General features: G+C 35.3%; 1 protein-coding gene and 1 pseudogene across 1 annotated transcript; both read left to right on the top strand.

Moving 5' to 3' along the window:
• The first annotated feature begins 2,236 nt into the window (after positions 1–2,236).
• Positions 2,237–3,889, top strand: LOC114255812 (uncharacterized). The gene is made up of 2 exons (XM_082923473.1): positions 2,237–2,754; positions 2,926–3,889. Exons 1-2 carry the CDS (start codon positions 2,237–2,239, stop codon positions 3,887–3,889), a joined length of 1,482 nt encoding a protein of 493 aa, XP_082779599.1.
• A 2,196-nt stretch (positions 3,890–6,085) lies between these two features.
• LOC114297914 (uncharacterized) lies at positions 6,086–15,529 on the top strand (annotated as a pseudogene).
• The last annotated feature ends 768 nt before the right edge of the window (positions 15,530–16,297 follow it).

Here is a 16,297-nt window from a genome sequence, read left to right as displayed (position 1 = left end):
CTTGTAGTGTTGAATGAAACGGTTGTTTTCGAGAAAAGTTCAAACATATATATTTTGTATAAACTGTCACATTACTATTCTAGTATGAGAATGAGTGTTCATGATCATAGCTATCTGTAAGTTGTTATTGTTGAGAATCATGTTGAATTCCCTACTGGACTATATGTTTATCCCACGTTGTTGAATCTTTTTCAGGTATTAAGCAGGTTCAGCTGCAAGATTTGGATCTACTTGTTTACTGGCCACAGGGCCTCAGTTATGTTGGCGGAATGCCATTGTTGTTAAATGGTTACACCCTTCTTCTTGTACCTTAAGTGATGTAAGCCCAAGGGCAATTTATTAAGTATGTTCATGTAATATTTACTTTGCATACGAATGAGAGTATCGTTAATCACTTCTACGGATTGAATATATGAGTTTATTTCCACATGTTATCCGTGTAATTGAATTAAGTTAATGAATTTGGAAATGACTTTGAGTAATAAAAAGTGGGGCGTGACAGTAACAATCTACACTAACTTTGGTTTGCCTTTAACATTCCTGTCTTTGAATTAGATCTCTACAAATTCGCTTCTTATTGGATGTGTTTTGTAGATTAAGTACCCTATGTCCTTGTCTTTTGAACTTTGTTTTTTGAAGAAAATATAATAACCATATTATGCTTACTTTTGCTGGTAGACTATTCATTGTTGGGTTTTGTAAATCTTACAGAGTTCAAAAGACAAGGACACAAGGTACTCAACACAAACTGTCAACCTTTCTTGCGAAGTTCGTTTCTTTCCTTTTTATGGGATTGGTTTTGCGCCAAAATAACCATGGGGTTGTGTCTAGTGTCGAATTCATTTGTTGTTCCTTTAGTAAAGGAAAACTATTTCGCTCCATGTTTCTACTATTATCCGAGGTTTTGTGGGCTTCAAAGAAGTTGGAAGTTATCAAGTTCTGAAGTTACTAGTTATGTGAAGAATTAAGAAAGATAAATTAGATACATAATTTACCTTTGAGTTTTTTTGCTCTTCTTTACTTTTTGGATTACCTACTTTGTGTAGTTCCTTAGTTTATTTCAGTTAAGATATTGTTGTAACAAAGGGGAATAGTACCGGTTGAATCTGTTCCACCTCAAACACAAGCCACCCCTCATCAAAGTTCTATTTCTACCTTTCTCTACACCATGGCTATGCTCCCCGACCCTTCTACAATTTTTGCACTGCTTCACCTAAGCACTGACATTGAATCCGAAACTATGGACCTAGCTCTACCATCTATCCATAAAATGAGCCTAGAAACATGCTCCTCCCAAACAGATCAAATTATTGAAGAAATGGATGAAACTTCTGTCTAAGAATATGCATTTAATGATAATGGTGCATAAAATATGAGAGATGGCCTTTTATTTTCTGACTACTCATATACCTTAAAATTGTTCTATTTCAACTAGTGTCAAATCAAAGCTATTTGTGGTTCCACCCCAACTTGAGCATCCTCATTATGGTAAGTACAAAAATGACAAATCTTTGCATCTATAGTTAGGAGGCCTATGAGTCTATGACTAAGAGTGTAAATCTTATGATCAAGTTGCATAACAGGAAGTAAATGCATAGGTTCATTAATAGAAAATTTAGATGCAATGGCTGGATGTAATTTGTGCTAGGGCTTTTTAGGATAGCTGAAAACCCCTTTTAGATAAACATAGAAGTTTCATCAAAGAGGGGGTATTGATTAGTGTAGTGGCAAATGTTTGAGTTCCTGTGTATGAAAATATTGGTTGGAATTGAAAAATGTAGTCAATTCCCACAAATATTACCGAGGTTAGGCCTGTAGCCACCCTTAGTCCTTCCCTATGCCCTTAATTTGTAGGAGCTCATTAGGTAATGTCCTTTAAGAAAGATATTGGAATGAACTGGAATAGTACATTGCCATGCCAACTGCCTTTTACCATTTAACAGACATTGAAAAAATATATATTTTCTTGTTTTTTTGTTGATAAATGTAAAAAAACACTTAACTTAATACATAATATATGCAGATATAATAGAACTTTAAAGGATTTGTTGGTCGAAACCTTGATACAAAATTAAAAAATCCTATAGGTAGATGCACCTTTATTGACAATGATGTGTCACTCTACACTTATATTAACTACTTTGTCTTCATGTTTAAAGAATAAATAAATAAATAATAATAATAATAAATAAAAGGTTGTGTCCTATTGATATTAACTATTATCTTATGATCAGACATGAACAGGAGTTGGATGTTAATTTCTGATAGATTCAGTCAGCCATATGTAGATGGGGTGAACTCATTTATTGAATTTGCAAAGGTTCATTTGGGTGAGACTAGGGAGATTAAGTGCCCATGCATCAATTGTTGTAACTTTTATAAGCAGGAGTATGATAGTGTGAAGGCTCATTTGCTCATAAGTGGGATGATAGTATCATACACCACTTGGTTAGAACATGGTGAAGTTCCAGAACACAATAACCTTGATGAAAGTAATGGTGAGAATGACGAGGATCAAGATGAATATGATGAACTGATAGAGGACTATCAGAGGGGGAATTTTATGGAGGGTGATACTCTAGAAAGAGAGGATGTACGACATTTTGATAAATTGTTAGATGCTTCCCAATCTTGCTTGTACCCAGGTTGCAAAAACTCGGATACTTTGTTATCATTCGTTATTCAGATGCTACATATGAAGGTAGAAAATAGGTGGAGCAATAAGTCTTTTGACAAGGTTTTGGAGATACAAAGGTGATTCCTACCAGAAGGCCACGTGGTGCCAGGGTCAATTTACGAGTGCAAGAAGTTACTACGTGACTTGGGCTTGGGGTACGAGCCCATCGATGCATGTAAACATGATTGTGTACTATTCTGGAAGGAGAATGCTCACTTGAAAAAATGTCCCACATGTCAAGCATCTAGGTACAGAGTAAATGATAGCAAGGGTAAGAAGATCCCTCATAAGATATTGCGTTACTTCCCATTGACACCTAGGTTGGGAAGATTGTACATGTCTAGGAAGACGGCAAAAGACATGAGATGGCATAGTGATAAGCGTGTGGATGACGGTGTAGGGAGGCATCTGGCTGATTGTAAAGAGTGGAAGGAATTTGATTTTCATTATCCAGAGTTTGCCGAGGAGACTCGCAATGTAAGGTTGGGCCTAGCCATCGATGGGTTCAACCCTTTTGGGAACATGAGCACTTCCTATAGCATGTGGCCTATCATACTCATGCCCTATAACCTCCCACCTTGGAGATGTATGAAGGCCCCAGTTTTCATGATGTCCTTACTTATTCCTGGACATAATCAACCAGGGACTGATATTGATGTCTATCTAAGGCCATTGATTGATGAGTTGAAGGAGTTGTGGGAGAATGGCGTGATGACTTACGATGCCTCCACTGAACAGACCTTCCGGATGCATGCAGCTGTAATGTGGACCATAAATGACTTCCCTGCATATGGTGACTTATCCGGATGGAGAACTAAAGGTTATTTGTCTTGCCCTCCTTGTAATGATAATCCATTGTCACGCAGGTTGATCAGTAAGATTGGGTGGGTGGGTCATCGAGCTTACTTGCCTAATAACCACCTTGGGGGGAAAGACAAGAAGTTTGATGGTTTAACTGAGCTTAGAAAAAAATCCTTGGATTTACCGGTGGAAAAAGTAATGGCTCAATTGGATCAATTGCGGGAAGTCAAGTTTGGAAAGGATCCTACCAACAAGAAAAAACCACGAGAGTCTGAAGAATTGAATTGGACAAAGAAAAGCATAATATGGGAGCTACCGTATTGGAAGAAATTAAACATCCGACACAATCTTGATGTCATGCACATTGAGAAGAATATTTGTGAAACTTTTACTGGACGATGTTGGCCATAGATGGAAAAAACAAGGACAGGTACAAAACACGTGATGATTTGCAAGAAATGGGCATAAGGCAAGAATTGCATCTACAGAGGAAAGATAACGGATCCGTTGTAAAGCCTCGGGCAACCTACACATTGGATTCTTAACAAATAGATGGTTTTTGTGAATTCATGAAGTCTATTAGTTATCCAGATGGCTATGCAGCAAACATCTCAAGATGTGTGACTTCTAAAAATGGAAGATTATCAGGCATGAAAAGCCATGATTTTCATGTCCTGCTTCAGCGACTTCTACCAATTGGCATGCGTGGTTTTGTGAACAAGGAGATCTGTACAACACTATTTGAGTTGGGCAACTTTTTCCAAGAACTGTGCTAAAAAACATTAAGGCAAACTGATTTGGAAAAAGTGGAGGAACGAATTGTGCTCAAACTTTGCAAGTTGGAGAAAATTTTTCCTCCAGCTTTCTTTGATGTGATGGTCCATTTGGCTGTTCACTTGCCCCGTGAGGCCATGTTTGCTGGACCGGTGCAATATCGATGGATGTACCCGATCGAAAGGTAATCATTATGAACATATGGTTATTTATTAATTTGTTATAACTAAACTTTTGTGCAAAAATTCACCCATAAAAAACTATTGTTTAAGAAGTAATTTTCTTGCATCAAGAAGCATAATTTTCATTGTCAATTTTTGTTGAAGGTTTCTCAGGACTTTGAAAGGGTATGTTAATAATAGGGCACGTCCAGAAGGTTCTATCGATGAGGCTTACATTGTCAAAGAGTGTCTTACTTTTTGTTCAATGTACTTAAAAGAGATTGATAAACCTGAACGAAATGATGATGGTGGTGAACATGGTCCCGGGATGGAGGTCTTCACCCAAAATGCTCGTCTATTCTCACCTATCACAATGGCTCTTGACCCTTCGCAAAATGAACGAGAAATGGCTCACTTGTTTGTGTTGTACAATTGCTCTGAGGTGGAGCCATATATTGAGTATGTATTTAAGTTTAATTACGTTTATGCATAATCGTTTCATTTTGTTTCGAACTCTCAAAGTTAATTACTTATATCACATTTCCTTGGGTAAGGAGCTGAAGAATATTTTACATAATCTACAAAGACGTGACATAACTCGGGTACAACGAGAAGAATTTCCAAAATGGTTCAAAAATCGTGTAAGATATACTAAAGAAAATAAGTGAATACAATTGTTGAAACTTTCAATTCACATTAACTTAGTACACTTGTTATATGGTTTTTTATGTAGATGAATGATTTGCGCACGAAAGGGTCACCTGAAGCAACTGATGAATTGTGGTCATTAGCATGTGGTCCTGGATCGGTAATTGACTTTTATTCTGGGTGCTTCTACAATGGAATTCGATTCCATACTAGAAACCGTGAAAATCGTCGTACCTGCCAAAATAGTGGGTTAGTCGTAGAAGGGGACCATAATGGGAACCAAATTAATTTTTATGGCTACTTGTGCAAAATATGGGAATTAAAATACTTGCATGGGGGTACAGTGGTTTTGTTCCAATGTGAATGGTATGACACCGGTCACAAGAATAGAATATACTCCGATGAACATGTCACAAGTATTGATGTTACAAGACTTTGGTATAAAGATGACCAATTTGTTCTACCTAGTTAGGTAAGACAAGTATTCTACGTCAATGATACCAACAAAGGCAAAAATTGGAGAGTCGTCGAACGTGTTAAGCATCGGGAAGTGTGGGATATACCAGAGCGGGATGATGTCTCTAATGATGCTTTTCAACAGGATGAAACCACTGATGGTGTTGGGGCAGTGATCCAAGATAATGATGTTCAATACAACATGGATGATATGGATCCTGAGATCATGTTCAATGATCAACTAATGGCAGAGAATTTGGTTCACAATGATGATGAGGATGACACAATCATAGAGTATAATGATGATGAAGATGATGAACCGCATAGACAACCTGATGTTGATACAGATCCTGATATAGATCTTGATATAGATTATGATATGTAGTGTTTTATATAGATCTTGATATAGATTATGATATGTAGTGTTTGATTTTTAATTATATGGACAAGTGTTATAATTTAATAATAAATTGCTTGGTTTACATTGCATGGCATTATTTTTCAAATTTCATAGCATTGTTTCTTATTTCATTTCATTTAATTATGTACCACATGTACAGTTACAAAGATGTCTAGAAACGGTAAATCATTTCTGACGCCCGGCAGCTTAGTCCAGAAGATGACGAAATATGAGAAGGATAGGAAAAAAACAATCCAGAAAAATAAAATCAGATTTGATGCTCTAGGGATAAAGTCCCTCAAGAATTTAATGTTTGGTTCTATTGAAAAGGACAATAGTGAAAGTTGTACGGTGGGAAAGAGAAAGGTGGGTGAAACTGATAATGACGAGGACTATCAACCACTTGATGATGATGAAGGACTGAGTTCTTCAAGTGATAATGGCGAGCCTTTTGATTCTCAAGTGATTGAGGTAATAAATGTGTGTTTAAAAAGTAATTTCTCTATTTTTTTTTCACTTGTTATATTACTTGTGGTATGTTTAGTTATTTCAAATTTATTTTTTATTAAGCAACCTTAAATTATTGAAAATGTACTAACAATTCTTTTTTATATTATGTCAGGATATTCATATGGGTCCCGGTAAGAAAACAAATACGTGTGCAGCTCACCTAATAGCTTCACAAACACCTATGGAAAAGAGAAGTATTGTTGATGAAGATACACTTACTCTTCCGAGACGACTTGTAGCTGCACAAGTTAATTATTCAGAGAGCACACCTGAGGTCTCGACCCAACCTATCCATCTTCTCGCCTTACATACTAGGCCCGATCAGCTCCCTACCTCCGCCACTCAACCTGACCACCTTTCAAGTCCATGTACTGTGACTAACAGTGGAGGTGAGAAATAATTGACCACTTAAATGAAATGATAATTTCTTATCTCAATATTTATTTAGTGCATTCATGTTTTATGTCGACTAAATTGAATAAAATTTTCGTCACAATAGCATCAATTCTAGTTTTGGGCAAGAAACGTGTACAAGGATCGACCCGAGGAACGAATGTGGAGAAGATTAGAAAGGAATGTGGTGATCGAATACCCGTTACACTTAACCGTTTGACCAAAGCAATAGAAGGGGATTACGCCACACCACTAGCAGCTGCTCTTGGTCAACAAATTCAAGTTCATGCCCCAGTCCGAAATGATGGATGGCTAGAAATTACCTTTGGGTTAAGAGAGTCCATTGTTACAAGAGTTGGGGTAATTTGAAATATATGTGTTATATATTTAACATGTTATTTATGTTAATCGCAATGATATATAAAATATATTGAATTTTATTATTTCCAATTGCAGTAAACTTTTGACTTTGGGGACTAGAATAATGATGTGGATGTGAGATGTATTATTGATCATAAGTGCCAAACTTTGTACAGTGAATGGAAAAGTGGATTACACACACACTACAAATCCCTTAAAGAAGACAATGTATCTGACCTCAAAAGTTAGATACTATATCCTTGTACAAAGGATGATTGGGAATGGATGATTGACAATCTGTGGGAAACTGATGATTGGAAGGTATTTATAAAAATATTTACGAAAGTAACATCCTCCTGTATATTAATACCTAATTTTTTTTTATTTGTAGGTAAAGTCAGAGAATGCGATGAAAGCGAGAGGTTGTGTGAAGTATAATCATACGAGCGGCTCGAGATCATTTGCATCGCGAGCATCTATCATTGTAAGTGTAGATTTACAAATTTGAACATACTAAATTATAAATACAGAATTATTGATTGACTAGAAAATCTAATGAAATGAAAGGTACAAGGAAGCAAACTGACTATTACGAAACTATTCGAGGACACCCACAAACGTCACCGACATGGGGGAGTGTGGATAAATAACACAGCTGAGGAACATCATGTAACCATAACTATTTCAATTTCAATAATAAGTGTTTGCATTTTGATATTATGTTTTAAGCTTATTTATGTTTCATTCATAGGCCACTATGGTTTCAAAGATTGTTGAGCAATCTCAACCTAGTGTCACACATTCATTGTCTGAGGAGCAGATTTCCAGGGAAGTGCTTGGGAAGAGGTCGGTCTACTTGAAGGGATACGGGATCCGCAAGGACAGTACTTCATCTTCTACACATTTTGAGGCTCCTAACTCTGAGGTGATTGTTCTTCAATAGCAGTTAGTTGACCAGCGACAACAATTAGCTAACCAAGGAAAGCAGTTACTTGACCAAGCTCAAAACATGAGTACAATGCAAACTATCATTCAAATGTTGGCAACAAAAAATGGGATAGATCTAGCAAACATTCCAGGGTTAGTTCCAAGCAACAATGTCGAGGAGAATGCATCGGGTGTAAGGGAGGATGAAACTTCTCTCGGTTGAAATAGAGGTAAATTTGACCTCATTAAATTATTTTACTTTATTTAACCAATCCTAACATATAAAATTATATAAACTTTGTATTACAATCCTAGCATTACAACCTTTGTATACAATAGCTTGATAAAACAATAACTTCACAACAATTTTCTGATTAATTTTAACTATATTTGTATATTATTGTTGAAGTTAATGCATTAATAAAATACTCATGTTTTTATCCTTTTGTTCACAGGTTGGTGCTGGATGTTCGTGGTTCAGTAGTGATATATATCGTTTTGCACGTTGGCATTCATTTAATTTTTCTTTGTTTCGTTTTATAGGTTTTTCTGTTGAATGCTTATATACCTTTTGGAATTATTATGTTTGGGATTGCTGGATATAGTTAGATGCATTTTAGGATTCTTATGTTTAGTATTGTTGGATATTTGAATAAAATTTGGGATATTGAAATGCATTTGATATTAATTTGGTTACATTACTAATTGTTATGATGTGTTTAGTTTAGTTTTTACTCTATGTTATGTAAAGGTTTTTTTTTGTATGTTTTATAGAGAAATAAAGGTTACTTAGAAATACAAGTTCAGGAAGTGGATCAATTAGGGTTTAGGTGTAGTATGAATTGCTAAGTAATAATAGGTCATGGGAAGCTAAGATTGAATTTGTTTTAGATGGTTAGGCTGACAATATTTTAATCATCAGGAAAAAAGTATAGGGTGTCAATGTGTCTTATTTTATCTTGCATTTTTTATATTCATTTGTAGTAACTTGTTTTCAAATTCATTTTTTGTTCCCAAAAGAAAGAAAAAATGGCTTCATCTTTAATAGTATATGTGTGGCTCCTTTTGGTTACATAATAGTATATATGTTGAGCAATAGTGGACTTGCTTCTTGTGAGTTAGAATATCTACAAGGAGACATCAGATGGACCAGAATCTGTATTGAAGGGATGTTCATCCATCATTCATTTCATGCTGGATTCCATTACCTTCAAGAAGGCTTCTAATATGCTTTACTGTGACATTCCTTCCTTTCAGCCAATGGAAATTTATGTTGATGATGAGGCGAAATTGACCCTTCATGGTCTTGTACAGGTATTGCTTTGGAAGTTTGGTTTTTGGTCTTTACCTTATTTTTAACCATTGTCTTACCTCTCAATTTTATCCATTATCATTTGGTCATGAAGAAATTGACAGTGTTATATGGTTCTTTATCCCTTTTCTACTGGAGAGGATACAATATTTAGCTTATGATTTCTGCATTTTTTTAAGGTTGGCCTAATGTGCTGTGATATGTATGGCATTGTTGTTTTTACTGGTTGTTCTTATTCATGTTAGGTATTTAGATGTTTGGGACATTTGCTTTGGTCCTAATTTTTTGCAGTTTGTTATTAGCTTGAGTGATATCTCCTATTATGAAAAATAATGAGGGAAAGGGAAAACAAATAAACAAAGAAATGAAGGGAAAAAAGGGTTTCAGATTACATAATTGTGTCTTTTTTACATCCTGGAGTTCATTCCACTGAAATCCAATGTTGGTCATGTGATTCCTTTGCGCGTGAGAAGAATACACGATTCAGTTTAGTTGAACACCTGAATATGGGCACTTTTAGTTGCACACCTGATAAGGGTACTTAAATTGGTTCCAATCTGTGGGAGAGTCCAATGAGTTATGTTACTTCTGTTAGTGATTTAAAATGAGAATTAACAATATGTCCCCCAATATATATTATATAAGTATATATATCCAAATTGTTTTTTTTTATTCCAGATGTGTTAGCTACACTTTAAGAATGAAGGTACAGAGTATAATAGTTCTCCATTTGCAGGAAGTGTAAAGATGTTTATAGAAGGATGCCCATATTTGTGATGGGCTAGTGTTGTTTTGGGTTATTATGGACAACCATTGCAATATTTGAATGTGTAAGGATGAAGATAATTATGCTTTATGCTGAGAAGAACAAGATAATTGGCTATAGCTAATGGGTATCAAGAAGCTTTGATTTGTAAATACAATGAGAGATGCATGTTTTTAAAATTAACATGATTTTATTTTCTAAAATCTAAAACTGTAATACAACTATATATATGCAGGTTTGTGAGTGAAACTGTACATGACAAACCAAAAAAGAACTAATAAGGATATACACGTGTTTTTATGAATGTGATTTATCACAAGCTCATATCTGCATGTCCACGTGAGGACATTTTGGGCAAAAACATTGTTGAATTTCTTTTAATCATTAGTATGCATAATATTAAACAACAGTCTATGGATTTGCTTAAGCATGATTTATGGTTTTGTAGTTTGAGTCTCTTTATTGTTCTTTACTTATTTGAAGCTTTATGATGTATGGGGTTTCTTCAATTTTATTTACCATTACTTCAACGCATCTCCATTTCCGTAACCTCTATTGCTTACATATTCGAACTTTAGGAATCCTAAGGTCCAGATTTCAATCATTGCCTGCTGCTTTTAATGCATGTTTAATTCCAGAGGAAAAGAGTGAGCCAACAAAAAAGAAAGGATTGTTGAAGTCCACTTTTTCTCGGAACTTTGCTCAGGTTATTTCATTTGCTACTCTCTAGAAAATATGGAAATTCCTTTCCTTCAATTTTATTTATCTAATAAATTTTTTCAGATCCCATCAAGCAATGAAAAAGCAACAGCAAGATTTGCTCAGTTATGGAACACAATAATCAGCAGTTTTAGAGAGGAGGATCTTGTAAGTGATAGGTAATCATGGGTGTGAAACTTTGCACAATAATACACACCTATTTCTTTTTATGTTGTTTGACTCCTACGATCTAACCTTTTTTTGTGTCCTAACATGTGTTGAGAATTTTTTTTTTCTTTTGAATCTTATTGGATTCTGCTGTAGTATGTATAACTTTGTATCATTTCCAGGGAAATGGACTTGTTGCTTGTTCCATATTGGGCTAATTGTGAGTTGGACCTCATACAATGGCCTTCAATTTTGCTTGCTAGCAAGGTTTGTCACATGGTTCAAATTTGTTTAAAATGAAAGTGTTGCGAAATTCCCAATTGGAAGTGTTGCGAAAATGAAAGTATTGTAATAGTATATAACATGATATCCAATTTTATTTATTTATTTATTTTTTCAATAAATTTGACCTAAGAGCAAATAGATATAAGTTAATATTCAAAGAATCAATTGAGAAAATAATGAAAGCTTGTCAATAAAAAAAAGTAATGAAAGTTTGAAAAAAGAAAAAGACAGAGAGAAGTAAGGTCATTTTAACCTTGAGAGCAACTCAAGTCTTGTAGAACTTGAAAATTGGGCATTCAAAACATGTCAATCTAAGACTTTTGCTAAAGTTTTATTTATTTATTTATTTTTGGGGTGCGAATTTAACAGCTAGAAAAAGAAAATAGAGAAAAATAGCCTAATACAAAATCTATAATATAAAAAAAAGCGCAACGGTCGTAATGGTGTTGTAATGGGGACTACGGCCTTTACATAACAGTGGTGGCTGTTACGGCTGTGAATTTCTATCACACCGCTATAGCGGCCATAACGGGTGGTAGTAACCATTGAAACCATTATGTATGGTTACGGTTGCATTTTAAAAACATGTTTGAGAATAATTTTGATCATTCGAAGTAGAGAAATTCTACAGGGACAGGCAAGTGTATCATTGGATTGGCTTGCAAAGATACGAAATTTTTTTGTAGAAGGTCTCAAGTAGCTGCTTTCTGATTCACTTAACAAACTTATTCTCTGATGATCAGTGGGTGGAAGCAATGTGCAAGTCTCTGGTCATATTAGTAGTTGTGATGGAATCTTTGAGAACTTACTAAACTTTGTCTCAAGGGTAACATGATTTAACATAATTTTCTGATGACTATATATGTCTTTTGGCCAGATCCCAATAGCGTTGGACATGGCTAAGGACATCAATGGAAAGGATAGAGAGCTGAAAAAGAGGATTGAAGCTGACGACTATATGTCTTGTGCTGTTCGTGAGTGCTATGCTTCATTTGAAAACATTATTAAGATTTTGGTTCAGGGTGGTCGCGAAAAAGAGTAAGTTTTATTACATTCTTATAATATTGATTGAGAAATGGATATACATATTACATATTGATGCTTTGTTATATCATAATGCTTTATTTGTCCAAATGGCCTTTCCAGGGTTATAGAATATATATTAACTGAGGTTGACAAACGTATAGAAGAAAGCAAGCTATTAACTGAATACAATATGGGTGGTCTTCCTAGCCTCTATGACCACTTCGTCAAGCTTATCAAGTACTTGGTATGTATTTGCAATATCATGGCAGTTGTTTTATGTGACTCGTTAATGGGATTTATGAAGTGTTCACACTGATTTAGTTTTATTTCTGCAGTTAGAGAATAAGCAGACAGACAGGGATCAGGTTGTGATTCTTTTCCAAGACATGCTGGAGGTTGTGACAAGAGACATAATGATGGAAGATCACATAAACAGGTGAAGCATTTTGATGTGATTGCTCCTGATTTTATACTAGTGACTTGATGCCATCTGATGTTGGTTACATTTTTTTTTCAACAGCTTGGTAGATTCTATCCATGGTGGATCAGGACATGAGGGGATGGTCCCCCTTGAATATCAATTATTTGCATCTGCTAAAGAAATAAATTTTTCGGTTCAAGAAACAGAAGCTTGGAAAGAGAAGGTGATTGGTGGAAATATCATAATGACAAATTTTAATTTCAAACTATTTACCTATTGATTTGTCCTCCTGTCTCATCCCTCTCCCTCTCCAAAAAAAAATAAAATAAAAGTAGGACCTGTTAACTTTGATGCATTTCTGCAGATCAAATGGCACGATCTATTGCTTACAGTGAAGGAGTCTGCAATGGACGTACCATCAAACCTAGAAGCTCGAAGGCGCATTTCATTTTTCTCAAATTCATTGTTTATGGACATGCTTTCAGCACCTAAAGTCCGCAATATGCTTTCCTTCTCGCAAGTTTTTCGAGTTCTTTTGCATGTGACCTTAGTTTTCCTTGTACGTGTGTGTTGTATATGCTTGATTTGTTGGTCTTGTACTTGTTTGTATTTTGTACTCTTATTGTAATTTTCAAAACTAAGCACTAAGGGGTCATTTGGGAAGTGACTTTTTGTCTAAAATATGTTTGGGAATGACTTTTTGACTTCTTACCAAAAGATATGCAAGAAATGGAGTGAATTGAAAGAAATCTTTGACCTTTTTGTATGAGTTGAGATTTTTTTAGCTTTTGGAATTTTCTAGTGGCTTTTTTATTTTTAATCTAAAATATTAACTATCCAAACGAGGCCTAAATATTTTCTACAATGTGTGGCCTAGCAGTGAAACCTCTGAAGCCCCTGTAAGAATGCATGTTTCTTCTGTACAAAGGCTAGGTGTTGTATGCTATTATCTGCTATTATGAATCTTTTTCTCGTATGTTATTGATAATCAATTTCTTTTGTATGTGTTGCGGTGATGTTTCTCCTAGTGTTTTGACGCCTTACTACTCGGATGAGGTGCTATTCTCTCTGCGTGAATTGGAAGTGCAAAATGAAGATGGGGTTTCCATCCTTTTATACCTGCAGAAAATTTTTCCTGGTTAGATTTTCATTATGGGCAACATTGGTGGATTGTGTTTTTTTAATAGGCATTTCAAGCATTTTTTTGTTTTTTTGGTGGTATCAAATTGGTCACGCAGATGAATGGAACAACTTTCTTGAGCGAGTAAAGCACGACAATGAAGAAGAATTTAAAGGATCGGATGAACTTGAAGAAGACAATCTAGAAAAACTACGCCTTTGGGCATCATATAGAGGCCAAACATTGACTAGGACTGGTAAGCTGTTTGTTTTAGTGTGTGGACGTGCTCAGATGCATGTCTGCACGTGTTTTTTCATTGGTTGGCTATGTATGTGGCGAGAGTGTGTTCTGTAGCACCAAGATCTTACTATTAGCACATCTTTTCATTTTTCATTGTATTGACACATTATTACAAATGCCAGTAAGAGGCATGATGTATTACCGGAAAGCTTTGGAACTTCAGGCCTTCCTTAATATGGCCAAGGATGAAGGTACTTGCTTGTCCATTTGGAGAATTTGGGATCATTGATGTTATGCATCTCTTCGCTTTGGTGTTAATAAAAATGCTAGTATTCTTTTTATTTGAATGAAAAAATTCTTATACATCAAGATACTCTGAATGCACTTTTGTTACTTGATGACTACCCATGACAGATTTAATGAAAGGCTACAAGGCTGTTGAATTAAATATGGAGGATCAGATTAAAGGAGAAAGGTCAAACAGTGGCCGATATGAAGTTTACATACGTGGACTCATGTCAGCAATATGGGATTGACAAACGATCTGGAAATCCCCGTGCACAAGACATTCTAAGGCTTATGACAACGTATGTGTTCCGGTATAGTCTTTTGTGGATTTGGTGATTGTCATAATTTACCATTGTCATATTTCCTTGTCACAGGTATCCATCTCTTTGTGTAGCTTACATTGATGAGGTTGAAGAACCCAGCAAAGATGCATCTTAAAAAATTAACCAGACGGTTTACTATTCTGAGCTAGTGAAGGCTGCTTTGCCTAAGTCTGTTAATTCTTGAGAGGCAGTACAGAATTTGGATCAGGTAAAAACTAAGGCTCTCTTTTAAAACAGACTTTGGATCAGTAGTTTTAAATTTAATAGGAGATAAGATAGTCTCAACCAAATGCTACTTTACTTGATAGTGCTTAGATTGCTTACTGAGGTCATGAGATTTGCTGGAATTGATCGGAGGCATTGTCACTCCTGTAACTGATATTTGCCACACCATTCTTCAACCACACTCTTTGATATGGTGAAAATGAATTACAAAGTAAATAAACCATGAATTTGTGACAAGTTATTTACTTGAAAGTGTTGTTACCCAAAATCGCTTGGAAGAATCTACTGTTACACATAAATAACTACTATGCTCTCATAAGGCACACTTGAAAATGATATAGATTTCCACATGTAATTAATTTGAGTCTTTTCCCAAAGAATAATGCTTCTTCATCTTTAATTCTATTGGTCTGTTGCTGCTGCTAGTCTGCTGGTGTGCTGCTGCCAGTGTGCTGTTGTAGAATTTTGCTGGGCTACTGCTGCTGTAATGTTGCTGTGAAGCGGGCTGCTACTAGATGCTGGTCTGCTGCAAATTTGGGTTGTTGTTAGTTTCATGTTTTTATTTTGTTATCTGCTGTTTTTACTATGGGTTCACAATTTGGATGTATTTGAGTATTTTAGTGAGTTTACCCTTTTAGGTTTTATACAATGCTTCCAAAAGCATATTTTTCAGCAGTGTTTTTTTGCCTACACATCAACTTTAGGTGATTTAATATCAATGTTATTAGTTTGTAATAGTAGTACCTAAGGGATGCATCTTGTAAATATGTAAATCTTATAAAAAAATATATATGATTTTCAATTTTTTTTGCCGCTACAAATTTGTCGTTGCCAAAAAGTAAAGCTTTCTCGACAAACAACTTGTCTGTAAATGTGTAGCCAAAAGTTTATTTTTGCCAACTCATGTTGTGTCGTTAAAAGTGTATTTTTTGCCAATGCCAATTTTTCGTTGCCAAAACTAAAGCTTTATCGACAACCAAATCGTTGGCAAATGACAACATTTACCGACGTAAATGTGTCGCTAAAAGTTACTTTTGCCCACTCATATTGTGTTGGTAGAAGTGTATTTTTTGCCAATGCCAATTTGTCATTGCCAAAAGTAAAGCTTTAGTGACAAACAAATCGTCGGCAAATGACAACATTTACCGACGTAAATGTGTCGCCAAAAGTTTATTTTTGCCGACGCATATGTTGTTGCTAAAAGTATATTTTTTGCCCATGCAAATTTGTGTCGTGAAAAGTGCTACACAATCATCATATTTGAATGACTTTTACCGACGCAAGGCAAATTACCGACGATGGATGAAGGCTTTTATC

Source organism: Camellia sinensis, chromosome 4 (assembly GCF_055761805.1).
Source record: "Camellia sinensis isolate YWXY chromosome 4, ASM5576180v1, whole genome shotgun sequence".
In the NCBI taxonomy this organism is placed as follows: Eukaryota; Viridiplantae; Streptophyta; class Magnoliopsida; order Ericales; family Theaceae; genus Camellia; species Camellia sinensis.
The sequence above is the reverse complement of the archived record's forward strand: the minus strand, read 5'-3'. Positions and strand labels throughout refer to the sequence as shown.